Here is a 19,624-nt window from a genome sequence, read left to right on the forward strand (position 1 = left end):
ACTTATGGGGAAATTGGAGAAATGTGCATGAATAAATGAATGGACCTTGAGTAGCTAAGATATATTTTTTTAATTTTATTTATTTTTAGAGAAAGGAGAGGGAGAGAAGCATTGATCCACTGCCTCTCACACTCGCCCCACCCAGGGTCCGGGTGGCAGAGGCACATGCCCTGACCAGGAATTGAACCAGTGACCTTTGGCTTTGAGGGACAACACTCAACCAACTGAGCCATGTTGGTCAGGGAAAGGTATTTTTAAAAAGAAGAGCAAAGAGGATAAATTCACTCAATCAGAAATAAAGAATTAGTATAAAGCCAGATATCAAAATGGTGCGTGGTACCTGTTCAAGAAGAAACAAATAGAGTAGTGGAACAAAAGAATGACCTCAGAAACATACCCACACATATATATGGGGACTTGGAGCACAACAAAGGGAACACCCCAAATCAGCAGGTAGGAGATGGGCTTGTTCAGTAGGTAGTGCTGGAAAAATTAAGGACCTCTCACTCTTTACAAAAACCAACTCCAACCTAATGTAAAGATCTAAATGTGGAAGACAAATCTACATGACTATCAAAACAAGTATCTTCGTGATCCTGAATAGGGAAAGATTTTCTTGAACAAGACTGAAATGACACAAAACACGAGTATAAAAATTGACAGATCTGACTTCATCGAAATTAAATTTTTCTACTTATTAAAGGACACTGCAGACAATAAACAAACAAGTGAGGGATTGGGAAAAGATATTTGCAACAGTGAAAACCAACAAAGGATTAGCATATAAAACATACAAGAAACTCTTACAAATCAATAAAAAGATGGTAAAATATTTTTTCAAAAGGACAAAATATATGACCAAACACGGAGAAATCTGAAAATCTAACAAGTATAAAAATGAGATTTACAACAAGTATAAACCTTACCAGTGATCAGAGAAAAATCACACATCTTTGAAGCACCACTATAAAACCACTGGAAAGAATGGCAAAAGTTTCTAGGAAGTGCTAATGAGATTGTGGGGACAGTAAAGTAACATTGCCACGTTGGGAAGCAATCTGGCTGTCCTTAGTGAATTAAGAACAATTTCAGCCCTGGCTGGTGTAGTTCAGTGGACTGGGCTCCAGCCTGCGAACAGAAAGGTCACTGGTTAAATTCCCGGACCCGGCACATGCCTGGGTTATACGCCAGGTCCCCAGCTGGGGGTGTGCAAGAGGCAAACTGACTGATGTGTCTCCCCCTCCCCTCTCTCTAAAAATAAATAAATAAAATCTAAAAACAAAAACCAGTTTCATCCTGGACTCAATGATCCAGTCCTGGACATCGGTCAAAAGATGTGAAGATGGCGGAGGCACCAAGGTATTAGAAACCACCAAGGGGGACCATCCACATGCAAATTAGCTGAATTGTGTCCCCTCAGATTCACATGTTGAAGCCCTAACCCTCAATATGATGGCATTTGGAGGTGGGGCCTTTGGGGGGTATTTAGGTTTAGATGAGGTTTGAGTCATGAGGGTGGGGCCCCCATAATAGGATGAGTGCTCTTAGAAAAAGGTGCCAGAGAGCTCTCACACTCACTCTCAACACCCTCCTCCACCATGTGAGGATTCAGCAAGAAGACAGCTGTCTACAAACTAGGAAAAAGGTTCTCACCAGGAACAGAGCCAGCAGGTAGCTTGACCTTGGACTTCCCAGCCTCCAGAACTATAAGCAATGAAGGTCTGTTGTTTAAACCACCCAGTCTGTGGTATTTGTTACAGCAGCCCGAGCTGACTAAGATAAGTGGATTCTTAAGATGGAATCCAATGCAGCTATCATGAAAGATGAACAAAATTTATAGGGGGTAATATGAAGAGACCTCAAAAACAGTGATGAGTGAAAAGGAAGGAAAGAAATTTATCGCACAATGCCATACTTATGAATTAAAAGTACTTACATATACAAAAGAGGCCACATATTTCACAGGAATACATCCATATAAAGGCACATTAAACACATTAGAATGAGAAGAGGAGGGGACTAGAAATGGGAATCAGCATAAGGGAGAAAAAAATTAATAAGATGAATTATGATGTGCTGTGAGCTGAGGAGTGATTGATTAATAATACAACTCATGGAGGGTGAGACACGTGTATGCATACACACACACACACACACAACATCTAATCACACTCTGAAGGCAAGCAGAGAGTAGAGATCTGGCTTTTCCTGACCATAAGGTAGAAACGAGTGTTAAAATTAAAACTTACAATTTGACTTAAGGATTTCAATCTTTAACATGATAAAACAAGTGGCAATATGTTCCTAAACTTTCAAAACTATAGTGAACTAAATTGATAACAGCCCTTTCATTTCTATTCCACGAAGGAAGATAATCTACCTATCTGAACTGACAGACCCACACAGATACACAAACACAACTGAGTAAGACTTGGTATTTGGCTGTAACTTATGGAACCTGTCAATTTCATTCACAATTTACACCAGCTTCTAATTATACTTAACTAAATATTAACGATTCTAATTGCTTAATGCTTTATTGGCTAGATCTAAAGTATTAAGGGACATCTGGCTTGGCAAATGGAATTCTGCCTGTTATGAGAAAAGACAGCTTAGGGCATACATGTTCTTCTCACACTCTCAAGTCTACATTCACCCAGGCCTGGTGCATCTCAAAAATATTACTTGTAATCCACAAAGCAGTGAAGAGAAACTTCCAGAGAATCTGGATTTTAACTGTAATAGTTAACTGCAACTGCACGGGAAGCTGCAGGCAGGGCGACTGCAGGATTGAGGGCCAGGTCCCTTACATCTCCTGCTCTGAGTCCTCTGCAGTTGCACTTTGCCGTGCGCCCACCCCACAGGGCTAAGACGGAGGTAGCAGGTCTGGACAGCCTCTTCCCACGCAGGAGAGTTCACGGGCAGAAAAAGGCAGTGTGTCCTGGCTCACCAACTTTTATCAGAGAAGCAGCACCTTCTCATAAGCACCCCTATGAGACATTCCCTCTCTCTCCAGCCAAAACAAAATGAAACGCCCACCACACCTGGTGGGAAGTGGGGGAGAGGGAATACCAGGATACCAGAATTGGTTTAGAAAAACTTCAAGTTTTGTCCCCAGCAGGGGAGAGACCCCTTGCTGGTTAGCAAGGAAGGAAGCTAGGGAGGGGAGAGATCAAGCAACAATGTCTGCTCTTCCAGGGCTTTTCAAAAATCCAACTGTAAGTAACAGTCATTCCAAAGTAGGGCTACCCCACGGTGTGAGGAACCCACGGAGAAGACAGGAGGACGACAGGAGGAACAACCACCTGCTGTTAAAATGAGCACCCTGGAGAAAAAAATAGGAGTTAACACATAAGAGGTCAGAAAGTAACAGATTCAAAAAACATGACCCAGTAATTCTGCTCCTAAGTACATTCGTAAGAAAACTGAAAACATACTTTCACACAAAAACATGTACACAGATATTCACAGCATCACCATTCATAATAGCTCCAAAAAAAATCTAAATGTCCATCAAATTATAAAAGAATAAACAAAATGCTGTATAACCATACCATGGGATATTATTCAACCATAAAAAGGAATGAGTACTGACACATGCTATAACACAGACGAACCTGGAAAACGTTACACTGAGTGAAAGAAGCCAGACAAGAAAGGCCACGTATCGTATGACTCCATTCTTATATGAAATATCCAGAATGGATAAATCCATAGAGACAGAAAGTATATTAATGGTTACACAGGGGGCAAGGGGAGTGCCTGCCAATGTGTATGGGGTTTTCCTGCTGGGGTGCTGGAAATGTTCTCAAACAAGACAGTGGTGATGGATGCACAACACTGTGAATGTACTGACAAACAATGAATTATACACTTTAAAAAGTTTAAATCATGAATTTTATCTTACAAAATAAAAAGTGACAAAACAGAGGTATCAAGCATTACATCAGAACAGCACTTTACACCAAGACAGCAAGGAGCATATTCAACAGAAAAAAATTTTTCCAAGAGGGCTCTGCACCATCATGGCCCCCAAATTTAAAACTAGTTGTATACTCAAATGTTTTCAAGTCCCACTTTCCCTTGAAAAACAGAAAATCAATTAAGACTTTTAGGCCTCCGCATGGCCCTAACCCAAACACCAAGCCTCAGCCTGTGCTTCAAAAGCTGGAGGCTCCTTTGCCAGGTTAGTTTGCTTTGCGCATTCAACAGGGAAACTCTATGGAAAACTCATAGAGCACCATCCTGGCACACCAAGGTTGCAGGTTTGATTCCCAGTCAGGACACATACAAGAAGCAACCAATGAATGCATAAATAAGTAGAAAACCAAATTAATGTTTCTCTTTCTCTCCCTCTCTCCAAAAAAATTAATGAATTAATTAAAAAAGAAAACCTCTTTAGTTTGGGATATAAGGATCAACTTTTAAAAAAGAAGCCCCTGGGCCTCTCAAATAAATAGCAGGTATCTTCAGAAACAGGACATTGGCCACTGAATATTACATGTGGGCACCACTGTTTGAACTCCATTCCAGATGAGAGATGGCAGCCGAACAGCTAGATGGCGAGTGTATCTATTTTCTTTATTCAAGGAAGGGCATGTGGGTGGATGCACAAGGGCAGGACAGGAGGCCATGACCACTGCAGCCTACTGAGCATTGAGCAATCCCATTCTGAGATGGGCTGCATAGTCCCGTCGGGGGTATGGGGGTGCACAGCTTTAGGGGTAATCATCAACTAGGGTGAAGATTTCTCAGCAAGGCCCCTCCTCCTAAGACAACATAAAACCACCACTACTTGCAAAGAGGAAGCCTAGGAACATAAGGGTCTGCCTTGGCGTCTGAGGCTCAATTTACTAGCCCCAGAAACCCTGTGCCCCTGACCTCCTAGAATTAGTATCGCATAGTAACATTTTTAAAGCTGGCTTCCACCTTCTTGTTTCACCCCAAAGTGGTTTTTGCATCTTTTCCTTCCTCCAATAAACAGTGTTTGCCATTCCTGATGCCTTCACTTTCACTTGAAGACAACCTCCCTACCATATCCCAGAGAAAATAGGAGAATCACACTATGCTCTCCGGCCACCCCAAACTCACTTTCCTAATATTAGACCTCTCCAACCTGCAAACAAGCTCCAGCCTTTGCATCCTAAAACAACCTTTCCCGAGGAATGCACACTATCACCTCCCTACCGCCCTCCCTGTACTTCCCACTTGTCTCACACCTTAGCATGTTCCAAGAGCTGCTCCTGGTGAGGCAGGACAGGAAGGCGCCTCCCAGGCAGCCCAAAGGGCAGCCCAAAAGGCAGCCGGCCTGACCCCAGGGTGTAGTTAACTGCCATAGAGATGCTGAACAGAATATGGCGGTCCTGAATCCCCCTCCCCCCACCGCCAGCCATGAGCATCTGACTTGCCACCAGGTATCACACTATAATTAGTTGTAATTGAAGCCTAATGTAATTAATTACATAATTTTTAAGTGTTCGAGTTTAAGTCCATTAAAATTACATCACGAAACTGGGGAATTAACAAAGGATTACCAACAAAAAGCAAATAGGGACGAAGGAAGAAACCCTAGGCTGACTCTATGTGTATCTGAGTCACTTGCCCAGGTGGGGTGACTGTCAACTACAGGACAGTCACCCCACCTGCTTTTAATAAACCTGTGGGGCCCAGCCAGGCAGCCATGTGCATAGGCTGCCTCTGGAAGGGCCAGCACCAAGTGACACTGCTCTGCTGCTCAGTGTCGGCTGGGCGCTGAAGACTTCGTTCAGTGCACTGCTCCCCGCCCCTCCCACAGAGACTTCTTCGCTCTCAGTTCCCTCCACTGACACCGCCCCCTGAGGCGGCCTAAATGCCCCTCTCCCAGCCCCCTGTCTGCCACAGCCACTTTGACCTCAGAGGCCTTCTCAGAAACACCAGGGTCAGGGCACCGCCCTCGCCCTCACGCTAAGCACTCAATCTGGCATTTTCTCTCCCAGCCCAGCCCATCTCCTTCTCTTACTGAATGAATGAGGACTGCCACACCCTCTGAATCCATTTTTTACCATCCTTCCCTCCACATTCTGATCAGCCTTTTGTATTTGGATTCCAGAAGGACCTTCCTAAACACAAATCTGAGGACTAAGTCATCTCTCTTCGATTTAAAAAGCAGTTATTTCTCAGGGTTTTCAAAAGCAGAAATGATTGCATGGGGCTTTGCACAAAGGTCCTGCTCTGTCTGTTCTCAGGCACTGAGCACTGGCACTCTAAAATGACTTATTCCTGTATTTACTGTCTCTCCTACTAGAATTTAAGTTCCTTGAGGGCAGGGATTTCCTGCTGCTCAGATCATTAGAATGCTGTGCTAGAAGTGTGCCTGGACCAAAGAATATGACATAAGTCAATGGAGCAAAATGGCCCAGACCCATTTTTCTAGATTCCTGCCTTGCCCTCCCTGTGCAGATGCCCCAGCCCTCATAAAAAGATGTGCCTGCGATATATCTGTGTATCCTGCAGCGCTCTGACCAGCAGGGCCAGGGATTTACTCCTTTTGGTGCCCCCAGAGACTTAAACAGGATCCGATGCAGTGATCAAGGCACCATGGAACCATGATTGATGAATGAATGAATGAATGAATGAATGAATGAATTGTCCAACAGTCTATTTAAAAAATGAGATGCTTCAAAAACAAAACTGCAAACAACCTCATTCAAATGCATTATTTCCAAGACCTGTACAACTTTTTACATATTTTTTAAAATTTATAACTTTATTACAAAACAAGCTGCATTATTACAAAAAAAATCAGGCATGCAAAAAACATCTAAATCCTAAAAGTTCAATTTTTCCATGAGAATCCCTTGAGGAACATAAGCTAAGATCTAAGAAGTGTCATCTGACTAGAAGACATCGTCTCTCTGGACAGATGTCCACCCACAGACCCCTTATAAAGCCAGTCTCCTACTGGACTCCCCAATTTCCACCTTCATGTGTAATGGAGAACGAAACCTGGTGTAGTTGGTGCTTCCAGGTGATGTGCATGGGTTTGAATCCAGTATCACTTCAGTAGCTAAAGCAACTAGCCTCCCAGGTGCTGAGAGTGGAAATTTTTGTCTTGGCCATCAAGGGGCCAAATACAAATGGTATCTAACAGCAAACTGCTCCCCAGCACCAGCATCAGGCCCAGCGTCTCAGAAAAAAATCCTGGTTGAGACTCATGCTCCCCCAATCTGGTGCTCACAGCAGAAGCATCAGCTAGACAGTAGGCGACTGTTTCTCTGCCAACTTGCCCCCTCCCTCCCTCCAGCCCAGGTCCCACAACTGGGCCTCTTTTCTGCCTACAATTTCCCCAAAACCCTTCCAACAAATTTGCTGTATGCACAGATGGGGCACAGAGGATAGCAAGTGACACAATAAAGAGTGCTGCCTTCAGCCTGACGCTAAAACTCCACCTCAATTATCAGATAAAGTTTGCTAACGGGATATTCATAGCCTGGGGAAGGATAATCTGTCACATAACCCTTCTCTTTGGAGCTCTGTCTCTGAGCTGACTCTGAAGTCTGAGGGCAAGAGAGGCTTAGATCCAGCAAAGCCTCAACCAGAAGCTCTCCACCCACCAGTCAACCCAAGGAACATCACATCCACCTCACAACAGGCTTTATTTCCATCTTCAGCGGCTCACATTAAGACTCACCCATTGCCAAGCTTGTCTTGGTGGCCTATGGATGTGGGCCCCCCTCTGAATACGCCCTATAGCCTCATCACAAGGACCCCACCACTTCAACTGAGAGTTGGTCTCGGGAACAGCAGGAACAGCAGAAAAAGCAAGGGCCAGAGCGCAGGAGGCCAAGGCATCCACCTTCTACTCGCTGGCTTCTCACCTACCAGCCATATTCTCCTTCCTGAGGCTGTTGTGTGCGTGACAGGAAAGAAATCAAGAGCCTAAACATTGCCCACTGTCAATACTCAGGAAATAATGGCTGTTAGTGAATATATTAAAAAGCCCTTTTTTTTAAAGTATCTGTCTTGTCACCAGAGAACAGAGAAAAGTCCAACACTACCAACAAAAGCTCTCCTTTCCTTCTCTTCTCCTTTTACTGAAACATTGCGCAGTCCTACCTCTGGGACTGGGAAAGCTAGACCTGAGGGTGGGGTTCCCGAGTTAAGGCTAGTCCTCCAGCTCTCCCCACCTCAAACAATACCAAACTCTCAAGCACCAGCCAAAACATGGTAGATAAATCCACCATGGGCTTATTACCCCAGGTTTCAGCTCATCTTCTAGACTTCAACACCAACCTCCCTAATGAGCTGCACCTCTCTTTTCCCCAGGACTCAGCCCCTAAGTGCACAGCAGTCCCCCAAACCCCACGCATCCCACAAGGAACACACCCTCTCCCCTGACCTGGGGTGGCTCCTCTTCCTCCTTCCTGTCCCTGTGGATGTCAGGTTCCACCCCCACCCACGCTGGACCTCCGTCTGTGGCTCCTCTCGGCCCCCCTCTCTCAGTGGGCCCCCCTCTCTCAGTGAAGTCCCAGCAGCCCTCACTTCCCCAAATCCATGCAAATGATCATGCAGCCAGACAGTGACGTCACCTTACAAAAATATCCTAGGTACTTTCTTTGTAAATGAAGAAGCAGAGAAAGCACGCAGACTATGAAGGCCACTGCTCTGAAATGGGGCTGGCCCAGAGCCTCTGCCCAGACTCATGCCAGACCCACGGGAGGCTTCTGGGGGGTGAGCACACACAGACATTTCTCTAGTGCTGATATCTAGATTTTCCTGTTTCTCCCTACCCACTTTCTCTCGCATTGGGTAGGTTCTGATCATTCCAATACACATTTTCCCCATCAACGTGGGGACATTTCCTCCCATTTAGGCTGTGAGCAGAGTCAAAGGATAAATCTGTCAAAGAATTGTTCTGCCCAGTTCTAGTTTTAAAAATGTGAATTTTTTGTTTTATAAACCACAAATACAATTGTGTATATTTTACCTAATGTCACCTCGCAAAGAATTTAATAAATGGAAATCAAAAAGAAATCCATGTTCTATCAATGTGTACCTATTGGTATCTGTCAAAACACAGCCATTTTAATATAACCTACCCACCCCTTACAATCCTATAAAGAATCTTATTTGCATTCTTTAAACTAGCTGAATGAATCCTAAATCAGAACACATGGGGTTATGCCCTCAAAGGCAGCCTGCAGTCCTCATGCAGCAGGACTTTCTGGGTGTCAAGGGCAGGGTGAAACAGCAGGTGCCTCACAACATAAGGTAGAGAGCAGGAGCGTGAGTGGTAAGGACAGCTGGAAGGTATGGTGGGTACAAGAGGTCAGAAATAGCCAAGAGGGAAGCCAGAGCTCAGAGGGGAGGTCTCAGAGACCACCAGCCCGCTCTCAGCAACTGTTCTGCTGGAAGGCCCTCGCTCCCATTCTTCCCCAGGTGCACAGAAATCAGCTCAAGCTTTCCCTGCCCTCTGGGCACTTCCTTGGCTCACCACCCCCTATTCTGATGCCCTTCCTCTGCAGCCCTCCAACATCTCAGGCACACAGCTCCCAGGCTAACAGCTATATCGCAGCCAAATTCCAGCTGTCCCATCCATCTCTCCCAGAGAAGACTGCTCTCCTACCCTGCATCATGGTGTCTGGCACACAGGGGTTCTCCAGCAGCACTGGTTTTAAAATGAAGGAAAGGAATCAGGCTTGATACTCAGATGTGCACAGGGAAAGGGAAAATGACAAATCTGGGATCCTTCTAAGTGAGTCAAGGTTTAGGTAAGGTAAAGACAACCATCAGGAACTCTGTCTGCTGGCCTGAAGAATGTGGTCTCCATGTGCTAGACTGAGCCTCTGTGGGTGTTTAAGGAGAGAAATGACATGATGAAATCAACGCTTTGGGAAGATTAATCTGGCAGCCACATCTATAATGGATTGCAACCTGTATCGAAGGGACAATTTGGAAACAAGTAAAGCTACATGCTCAGCTCTTATGTGTTAGAAAGATTTGGTTCTCAGATACGACAAGCAACCCCCAAAACTAACTGCATAAACACACACAAAAGATTTATTAAAGTATCAGTTCATTTTAAAATGACAACATAATTATATACCAACACAGAGCAATGTAAAACAATAGCAAGCCACTTCATACTCCCCTGACAATGACATTCAACCATAACTGGCAATATCCTTCCTCTTCCAATCCCACGTCAATGCTGACAAAGCTGGAGTGCCAGGTGAGGAGTGGGTGGGGGGAGAAGAGAGATGACAGCGCTCCCTCCAAGACGGCCAGCTCCAGATGAGGCCGTCCTGATTGTGCACCACTGCTCTCCAAGGTGAACGTTCACCAGGCCTTGGCCACCTCCCTGGTCCTTCTGCACTTGCCTGTGGCTGAGGCCTGTGGCGGACCAAGTCATCTGGACAGGCGCCTTGCAATAGCCTGGGCTTCCTGTCTGGCTCCTGGGTCCTGACTCATGCCTCCGAACCTGACCTTGTCCCCTAGTTGGCTGAATGATGTGACAGCACACAACATTATTGTAAGCAAGGAATTGAGGTACAGCTAAAATGAAGCAAGGCCAGTAAATTAATATTTCTATACTGGTTTATATGAACGCTCCCATAGTCAGTTTTCTGTTTCAAAATTGTACTACTTACAAACATTTTTGTTGTGTGAACAGGAGAGGAAGATGGAATTTGATTTGCAAACCTACTTATAAATTTTGTTGTAATTTATGTTAGTGACTCAAAATCTTTTCCCTTAAAAAGGTTTATGTTCTACGGGCAATTGCTATCTACATGCTCAGTGACAGCAGAACAGAACAACGTGAAACAGAAATAATTCACTGTATATGGATCTGCATGGGTTCAAGTTCTAGGTCAACCACCATGGTGAAAATCAGAAAATAAAGGACAGTTTCACCGTTATCTGCCACACCTTTCATAATGAAGCAAAAATGGTGATAGTAGCAACAGAATGTTCCTATTTTCAGGGTAAGAAAAAAGTCCTTTCCAAACCTAATCAAAAATTAAATATACAATTCCCTCCAGCAACAATTTTATTTTTAATTTTCATTTACATAGTATCTTTCTTCCAAGAATCCCAAAATAATGGAGCTCCAAAAATACTTAAAAAAAAAACAGTTGTCACAACAAAGGAAGGGACAGGCTTGGCAGAGCAGAAGCTCAGAAGGGGGCAAGAAATGGCAGGCAGTGGCAACCACGGGCACTTGGAGCTGGCAGCGACTGCGCTGAGGGTGGCTCCACAGAGGCCCTTCCGTTACCAACAGCCCACCGGCCTTGCTTATGTTTGCTGCTTTCACGCTCTTCGAGACAAGGATTTATTGCCTTTGGTGTCATTTACTAGCTTTAATCAAATTATCTAAATAGCGATTACTCCCCTAAAAAACAGGAGGGAAATTGGCAATAAACCAAAGACCTTCACAAGTCCAAAATAGCAAATGAACCAAGATTCCTATAATGAATTCACATTCTTTTCGGTATTTAACACATAAAACTATGTAATAAAATAAAATATTAACAATTAGGGGAAAAGACCCAATGTAAAAAAAAAAGCCTGTCTTACATTTAGGAGGAAATTGGGAAGAAGCTTTTGAGGGCTTTTTTTTTTTTTTTTTTTAACACCTGGGTGGACAGGATATCTGAACATCTTAACATTTAACAAAAAGCTGTTAACACCCAAATAAAATGTTAGGACAGTAAGAATGGCATTCTGTTTCTCATAATTTCACAATATTCACTTAAGAGCTAATTTTTCAGTCTGTTTTTTCCTTAACCAACTCAAAATATCTGACAACCATATATTGGGCTGGCCAAAAAGCCCGTTTAGTTTTTTACATAAAAGACATTTTTAATTTTCACCAATAACTTTATTGATTTGGATATTTTGAGCATGTCGGCTATCTCCCGCTACTGGCTTCATAGTGGGTAGAGGCCAGGGGTGCTGCTAAACATCTTCCAATGCATAAGACAGCCCCACAGCAAAGAATTATTTGGCCAAAGTGTCAATGGCTCCAGGGAACTTAGCAAACAACTTTTAACATGTTTGATCAGTCACAGCACCTTCTCCATACACTCCACAAATCTTTTTGTGTTTCGGTTGCATTTTTACCTTTCTTGAAATAATAAAGCATAATACACCAAAAATGTTGCATATTTTCTTCCATCTTCAATATTAAAATGGCTGCACAAAAATTCACCAGTTTTTTTTTTAAATGCATGCTGATATGACAGCTGTCCAAGTACAATCAAACACAACTGTTTCGAATGAAGTTAAAGACAACTAAGCACTACTTTCTGGCTAACCTAATAAAACTTTTAAAAAACTAACGGCTTTTACTTACAGCCAAACAGAAAAATGCCTTTAAGAAAACAGGCCCCATGATGGTATACTCAGAGCAATGCTAAGAAAGAACAAACTTCTGAGTAAGCTCTGCTAATTTCCTCCAACATTAACTTCATAGTTCAGAGTGAAAAGCAACAAGGGTTTCAATTGTCAACTGACTCTGACAGGTCATGAGCAAGACCCAGTAGGCCTTTTCTGGCCTCTTCTGTTTTATAAAGGTGTGAGGCCAGTCTGTTCAAGAATCTAGTCAATTTCATGTGAACTCTTATCTGGATATTTTTCCAGTGAATCCTAGGTATTAGGTAAATTCTTGGGTGAAATGAACACTCCCAACATCATGCCTTTCTAGTCACCTGTCTAATGGTGTTTCTGAGGATTGGGGCAAGGGTCCGGGGAAGGGGGTCTGGGGGGAGGGGTCCTCTGTATAAGAATCCACATCTATCATGTTTGAGGAACTTCCCAGGCTGCCCATGATGCAAGAGCTCTATAGTAAACACACAAATTCTGCTCTGGGCCTCCTGCAGTAAAGAAAGCCTTCAGATGCAAGTGAAGAAACTGATATTTATTTTGTGCCCTAACATCCTATCAGAATTTAATTACAGCAAGAATTAGAATTATTTTTATTATAGACTTGTTTACTTTTCACAGGAAAGATTCTTGATGGGTTTTGCAACAAATTACTTATCTTTCATAAAGAGTTGTTCACCCTCATTATGTTTTTTAACTGTATGCTTCAAAACTGCTTCAGGCGTGGCACAAATGAGGGCAATGCCACTGGCTCCTCCTCAGTCCCAGGTAACTTCCTGCCCAGCCACAGATCACTCCCCTCTATCAACTTTCTCAGAAGACAGCTGAAAAGCAGGACTGGTTACAGCTCAGCAAGCCCAAAAGTGTGACAGGACCAAGTCCTCAAATGTGAGTCGTCTTCTTCAGTAAAATCAATACCAAATACCAAGCAAAGCTTGGTTCTTAAACATAAAGCAAAACCAGGGCTATTAATTGGCTTTGAAAACTGGAATAGGAAAAATGACTTAGACAATTCAGAGCATCCCACCACTATTACTCAAGTATCTCCTAACCCTTAGTACGCTTGTTTGCTTTAGGGGGCAGTGTTATTTAGGCTTATATCTCTAAATGAAGAACACTTAGGGAAAGTAGTTTCTCTCTGAATTCTAAGTCATTATCAGGGTATAATAAATGTACTCAAATGCTCATGACAATAAATGTTTATTAAATCAGCAATCACAAATGAATTCACAACCCTTTTTACTGTAAAAGTTATATAATACAGATATTAAATTGCTTTAGTTATGCTATTAAAGTTACTTTTTGCCCCGTGATCTGCACATGCAGTTCTCTCAGGTGTCCAGGCATCTAGTTCCTAAGATGCCCAGCATGACTGGAACGTCCAGGTAAACGGTAATGGGCACATGAGAGGTCATGGGGCTCCTCTTCAAATAGCTTCAACAAAACGAATGGCCTAAAGTAAAAAATGTCTCTATGCTTTGCTATAAGATTTAAACACAGGATTCCAAGAATTCCACCTGTTTCCAATTAGATAGCAGAATTGCCTGAGTGTTTAAACTACATTCACTTGCTACTTATACAAAACAATTCTTCCGGGTTTTTTGAACATTTTAAGTATGTTAAAATAAGATTAAGGGTCTGGTTTAAACAATCAGAGGCAGGGGAATTTCAGTTGAAACCAAAACTATCTCTCTGCAGCCATAATGCAGAGCTTCAGACAAAACAACAGGACAAGATAGATGAATGTCTATCTTTGACAATTACTTGTAAAAATCAGATCTTTCAAAGGGAAAGCAATTATATTTTTTAAAGTTATACATTAAATGATTTTAAATAGGTTTTGAAATAATCTCTAAAATTATGTATGATCCTGTATGTTAGAATAACTTCTATAAAAATGTTTTAGGTAGCATTTGTTTTACAGTCCATCACATACATTTGTATTTGAAATATATGAAATTTACATGAGGCCAAATCTGTAACCTATATAATGGAAGCACAAACAGGAATTTGGCCTAGCTCTGTGGGATTTTTCACATGTTAAAATTTCTCTTTTTAAAAAAGGATAAGTTTTGCCCTGACCGGTGTGGCTCAGTTGGTTGGGCATCGTCCCGCAAAACAAAATGTTACAGGTTCAATTCCCTGTGTTCAATTCCCAGTCACAGCACAAGCCTAGTTTCAGATTTAGTCCCTGGTCTGGGTGCTTATGAGAGGCAACCAAGGTGCAACCTATCAAGAGGCAACAGATCAATGCTATTCTCCCTTCTTTCTCCCTCCCTTCCTCTCAAAAAAATAAATAAATCTTTCGTTTATAAAAAAAGGGCAAGTTTTCCTCTAACAATTTTGTCCTTCCTGCATTTCACTGCAAATGTGTTTTGGGCTTTATAAACCAGCTGAAATGAATAAGGCTTTTTCTATTTTGAGCCTATTTTCTCTCCTATGACACAGCCTGTGAGCACAGCCTGAGGAGCAGTTTTGACTGTTGACTGCTACAGGTAGATGTGGGTGGGTGGGTCACAGGAGCACAGACTATTGTTTCTGCACAACTCCCACATAAATGCTGGTGGGTTTGTTTTCATTATACACAACAGGGGGAGGACTTGTTGAACAGCCATTAAAGATCTTAGGCTCAGTCAGCTCACCAGACAGCATTTTTAAGGTTCGCTCAATGGATTGGGAAGAAAATAATTCCTGAGGGAATTGGCAATCTGTCCCTTTCCCCTTCCAATTTTCTCATGCAGCCAACTACTGGCAGGAGATGGGTAAAATTGGGGAAGCAGGCAGAGAGAGCCCCTATGGACCCAACAGCATCAGGGGTTGTTGCATAACTTCATCCCTTTACTGACTTGCAAACACCCACAAAAACAGAACAACAACAACAAAAAAACCCTACACATATTCACACAGAAAAACTTTAATTAATTTATAATGACCCCTCCCATTACCCAGTCTCAAAGACACCGATATTAAAAGAACCAAGAAAACAAAGACAGCAGCAGTGTAGAAACCTGTGATTTGTTTACTCATTATTTCATAAAAGCTACTTAATGAGATACATTATTTCCATCAAGATAATATACTTCTTTTGGGAACAGTCTTGGGGTGACAGGTAACATACACACTTAACGAGAGGAAAAAAAAAAAAAAAAGCAACCAGAAAATGGAGTTTCAGCAAAACTGAAATTGCTTTCTTGCTTTGAAAAAGAGGAAAATGTGTAAAGTTTACTTTTAGAGAGGCTCCTTATAGGGGAACACTAGTCATCATATAGGAATAATGCCCCAAAGGAAAACAAGTCACTGGCAGGCCCCATCCCAAAAAGCTATGCTAACACACAGACAAGAGCTTGTTTTAGAAAGTGTCCTCTTTTCAAATGTGTGTTGAAAAGGCAAATTTATACAATCCTGTTTTTCTTATTTAAAAAAAAAAAAAAAAAGCCTGGTTTTTATAAGTGGACAAAAACTTGTCCAACTAGTCTTAGCAACACCAGAGCACTGAAACTTCCATACCACAAGCCTTTGGGACTAAAAAGGAAATGAAATAGAGCTCAGAAACTCTCTTCCTGGGCACTCACACTGCCACCCAAAGCAGCTGGACAGACCAAGAGAGTCAAGAGCACAGGCTGGCTCACTGGTTGTGGGAGAGTCACACATCTGGCCTCATGTTGCAGGGACTGGCAGAAGTCTCAAACATGGATCTGGGTCTGGTTGAGACCAGCCTCTTCGCCCTCAGGTATCAATGCCACAACCCACACTGGGCTCTGCAGGCAACCCGATCTCAATGGAAGGGGTTCTGGAAAGATGAGAAGAATCTGAAACTAATGAATTCTCTCTTCTCAAACTGCAGTCTCATTGGGTCACTTACTGTCTGTGGGAATAGAGATGACGCTAAATGAGATATCAACTCAAAAGGCCTCTTCAGGGCCCAGAGAAAGAACAAGTTCAGCCTTATACTTTGAATTTTGGCAGTCCATAGTCAACTGAAACTTTTCAAACATGCGATGCAGCAGCAATAGGAAATCATCTAAGGCCAAATCATATCTAACATCAAAAGTCAATGGGTGCTCAGGAAAGAAAATGATGCCTTCTAAATCTAAAATTCAAGATCAACATCTAGTTGTTTATTCACATAAACTGACAGGGAAACTTTCCATCGAATCCTAGAGTTACATAGTTAAATGCCCTTATGCTATCCTGAACAAGTAGCTAATCACTGGGTAGGGGGTGGAGAACGGAGTTGGGGGACATAGTCAAAGAATTCATAAGATCTAATAACTCTCTAGAAACTAAATGCATTTCCCAGGCAGTTTTGCCAGGAGGCTTAAAAAATAATGTCACAATCAGCGAGACAAAAAGAAAAAAAAAGAAAATTAAGGTTTGTCTCTTAAAACTCCACAACGGGTTTTACTATAAGCACAAGAATTAAATTATGGTAAAAGGGAGCTATTTTTACTAAAACAGGGTAGACCAATTTATCAAAAATGCCATTTGGCTGTGTTCATTACATTCAGGAATCTAATTTACACAATAGACACTTTGGAGTAATCTATTTTAGTCAATAAATACTCAAACTCCTTTAAGTTTTAATCTTATCGGAAATACATATTTCACATAGTCTTCTTCCTAGTTAAGCGAAAAATCTGAAGAAATTTCATAACGACGATGAGTCTGCGTTATCGTTCTTATGTAGTCAAGAGCAGAAAACAAGCATATACAATTAAAGTTGTCAGACTCCATTTATATATGTTTAATCCAATCCGCTTGATTTCATACAAGCCTGCATCTGGATCTCATTTGCTTTCTTCCTAAAAGTATTGTAGGTCACAATCACCAGTCCTCCAGGTTAGGAAAGTTCGGCCAAGTTTACCTTCACGCACACCTTCGAGTTCGGAGCAGTAGCCGGCCCACAGGGACGCTGAGGGACCCCCCGGAGCGCCAAGGCGCCCTGGGCCCTTCTAAGCCGCAGACTGTCCCAGTGCTCACGGAGCTTCTGGCCCACATGCTGCTCACCTTCAACTTGGCTCATGCTACGCAAAACATCCACCTGGCAGAGTACCGAGGCTGTCCAGGCGCCGCGAGCGCGGAGCTGGCAGATTCGGGGTGAACTCCGAGGGTGCGCGGCTCCTCCGGGTGGGAGGTGGATGGCAAGAACGCGCGCCCTAGGCACGGCGGCGACTTGGGCGCCGGATGGGGAGCCCCGGCACGATCCCCCTGCGGCGTCCAGGACTCGACGCGCGGACCACGGCACCGCACGCCACAGTCCGGCGAGTCCCCTAAGGCTTTGCTTTTCAGAACCCGACCCGAAAGGGCATTTCGGAGCCTACCCGCTGCGCGCTCCATCACAGCGCGGACCCTGATGGAAGGGCAGGGCCAGGGAGGAGAGGGCCAGAGAGGAATGGGAGGGTTACTAGGAGCCGCGACAAACCCTGAGGAGCGCTGAGAAAGGGCCGCCGGGACCGGCGGCGGGGAAGAGGCGACCCCCGCACGGGCAGACTGCGCGCCGAGACTCAGCGCGGGGCCTGAGCTAGGAAAAAGTTGCAGACCCCCGCCCGTGCCCGCATTAGTGACCGCCAGACGCTCCCGGACTCCCTGACACCCGGGCTCCGCACGCGGGGCACCCCCGCAATCCCTCCCAAGTTTCCCCAAAGCGCCCCTATCCGGTTCCCTGGCCGAGGAGTTGGTCCGCGCTACTTTTGTAGGCACACAAAAGAGCGGGGCGGCTGAGGGGTCTGCGGGTGGCCCCAGGGCGCCCGCCCGGACGTAAACAAACCCCGGGGTCCGCTCTAGGAGCCCAACGCCTAGTACGGGAGCAGCAGCGCGGCCCGCCGACTGACAACCGGGGGCAGCGGCCGGGACTCCGGCCGACCGACCGGGGCCGTAGAGCAATGACGCCCGCACGCCGGGCCACCCGCCCGCCTGGCCGGAGCCGGGCCGCGCCGCCGCCGCCGCCGCCGCCGCCGGTGGCCGCTCTGACCCTCCCCCGAGCCGGCGGCACCACAGCGCCACCAGCCCCAGCTCCGCCGCGCCGGCGGCAGTGGCGGCGGCGGCTCCTCCTGGAGAAGCAGGCGCTTCACCCCCCACAGCAACTCCCCACAAACTTTCCCCAGGAATACGGCGGGCCGGGGGCGCGGGGCGTGCGGCCGGGCGCCGCCGACGGGCCGCAGCCCCCTCCCGGCGCGGCGCGGCGCGGCCGCCCGCCACCCGCTCCCCGCTCGCGTGCGCACCCCGCGAGCCGCCGGGGCCGCCCCCTCCCCGGTCCCGCGGCGGCGGCAGTGGCGGCGGCGCAGGGCCGGGGGGGCGCCCGGGGTGGGGGCCGACCCCGGGGGCAGCGGTGGCGGCGGCGGCTCCCGGCGCCATCTTGGGCTGATCGATGAATTGAACAAAGAGGATCAATTTCTGATCAAGCGAGTTATCAATGGGGGCCGGGGAGAGAGAGGGACTTGTCCCTGACTCGGCCCGGCTTTCCCCGGCACCCCCCTCCTCCCCGCCGCCGCGGCCCCCCGGCGGCCGGGCAGCCCGGGGCCCCGGGGGAGGCCGCGACCGCCCGCAGCCCCCACCCCCGGGCGAGAGGCCGAGCGCGGAGAAGCCTGACCTGCAGCTGCTGTAAATCAAAGCGCTTCCAATATTGAAACATCGATCCCACATTGGCCGCCATCTTGAGACATATTGAGACGGAGTGAGAGGCTGATAGAGAGGGGGCTGGAGTTCAGGAGCCGCCAGGAGGCAGCAGGCGGGCGGCGCCAAAACCCGGCCTGGAGCCGGCCGCCGCCGCCGCCACCGAGGACGCGGACTCCTCCTCACGGCGCCGCCGCCGCAGCCATGGCGAGCCCGAGCCGGAGCCGGAGTCGGAGCCCAAGGGCGCGGCGGCCGCCGCCCGGCCTGGCGCGAGCGGCCGCTCCCCCCTCCCCCCGCGTCCGACACCTAGCGCGCGACCCCCGCCCCTCCCGGGCCCCCAGCCCCAGCCCGAGTGGCCGCGGGCCCGGCCCCGAGGGGGCGCTGAAGGGCAACAGGAGGGGCGCTCCGAGTCCCAGCTGGAGGCCCGGGGCCCGGCTCACCTGGAGCGTGTATTGGGCCCCCAGGGGTCGCGATCACTGGCAGAGGGCCCCCACTTCAGTGCCTTAGGTTGGGGGCTGCGGGCAAGGAAACAGCGCCGCTTTCGCTCGCCCTCCAGCTGGGCGCCGAGAGCGCCGAGCTGCCGCGACCACCTGCCTGAGTCCCCACTCGGCGCCGCTGGGGCCCAAGGCGGCTGGCGTATGCGGGACGC

At 46.2% G+C, this 19,624-nt stretch overlaps 1 protein-coding gene across 4 annotated transcripts in view; it reads right to left on the reverse strand.

Annotated features, from left to right (window-relative positions):
- CUX1 (cut like homeobox 1) overlaps window positions 1-19,241 on the reverse strand; it is a 364,417-nt gene extending 345,176 nt beyond the window's left edge. For 2 of the 4 annotated variants that reach the window (XM_054589770.1, XM_054589769.1), the window contains exon 1: window positions 18,953-19,239. In XM_054589770.1, the coding sequence (XP_054445745.1) occupies window positions 18,953-19,015 (63 nt within the window). In that variant the 5' untranslated portion in view covers window positions 19,016-19,239. Of the gene's footprint in view, window positions 1-18,952 lie in introns of all 4 variants that reach the window. The other 2 variants (XM_054589768.1, XM_054589767.1) reach the window with 1 other exon arrangement.
- Window positions 19,242-19,624: the final 383 nt, after the last annotated feature.

This window comes from Pteronotus mesoamericanus, unplaced genomic scaffold (assembly GCF_021234165.1).
Source record: "Pteronotus mesoamericanus isolate MK-2021 breed Mesoamerican mustached bat unplaced genomic scaffold, CSHL_Meso_final scaffold_167, whole genome shotgun sequence".
Classification (NCBI taxonomy): domain Eukaryota; kingdom Metazoa; phylum Chordata; class Mammalia; order Chiroptera; family Mormoopidae; genus Pteronotus; species Pteronotus mesoamericanus.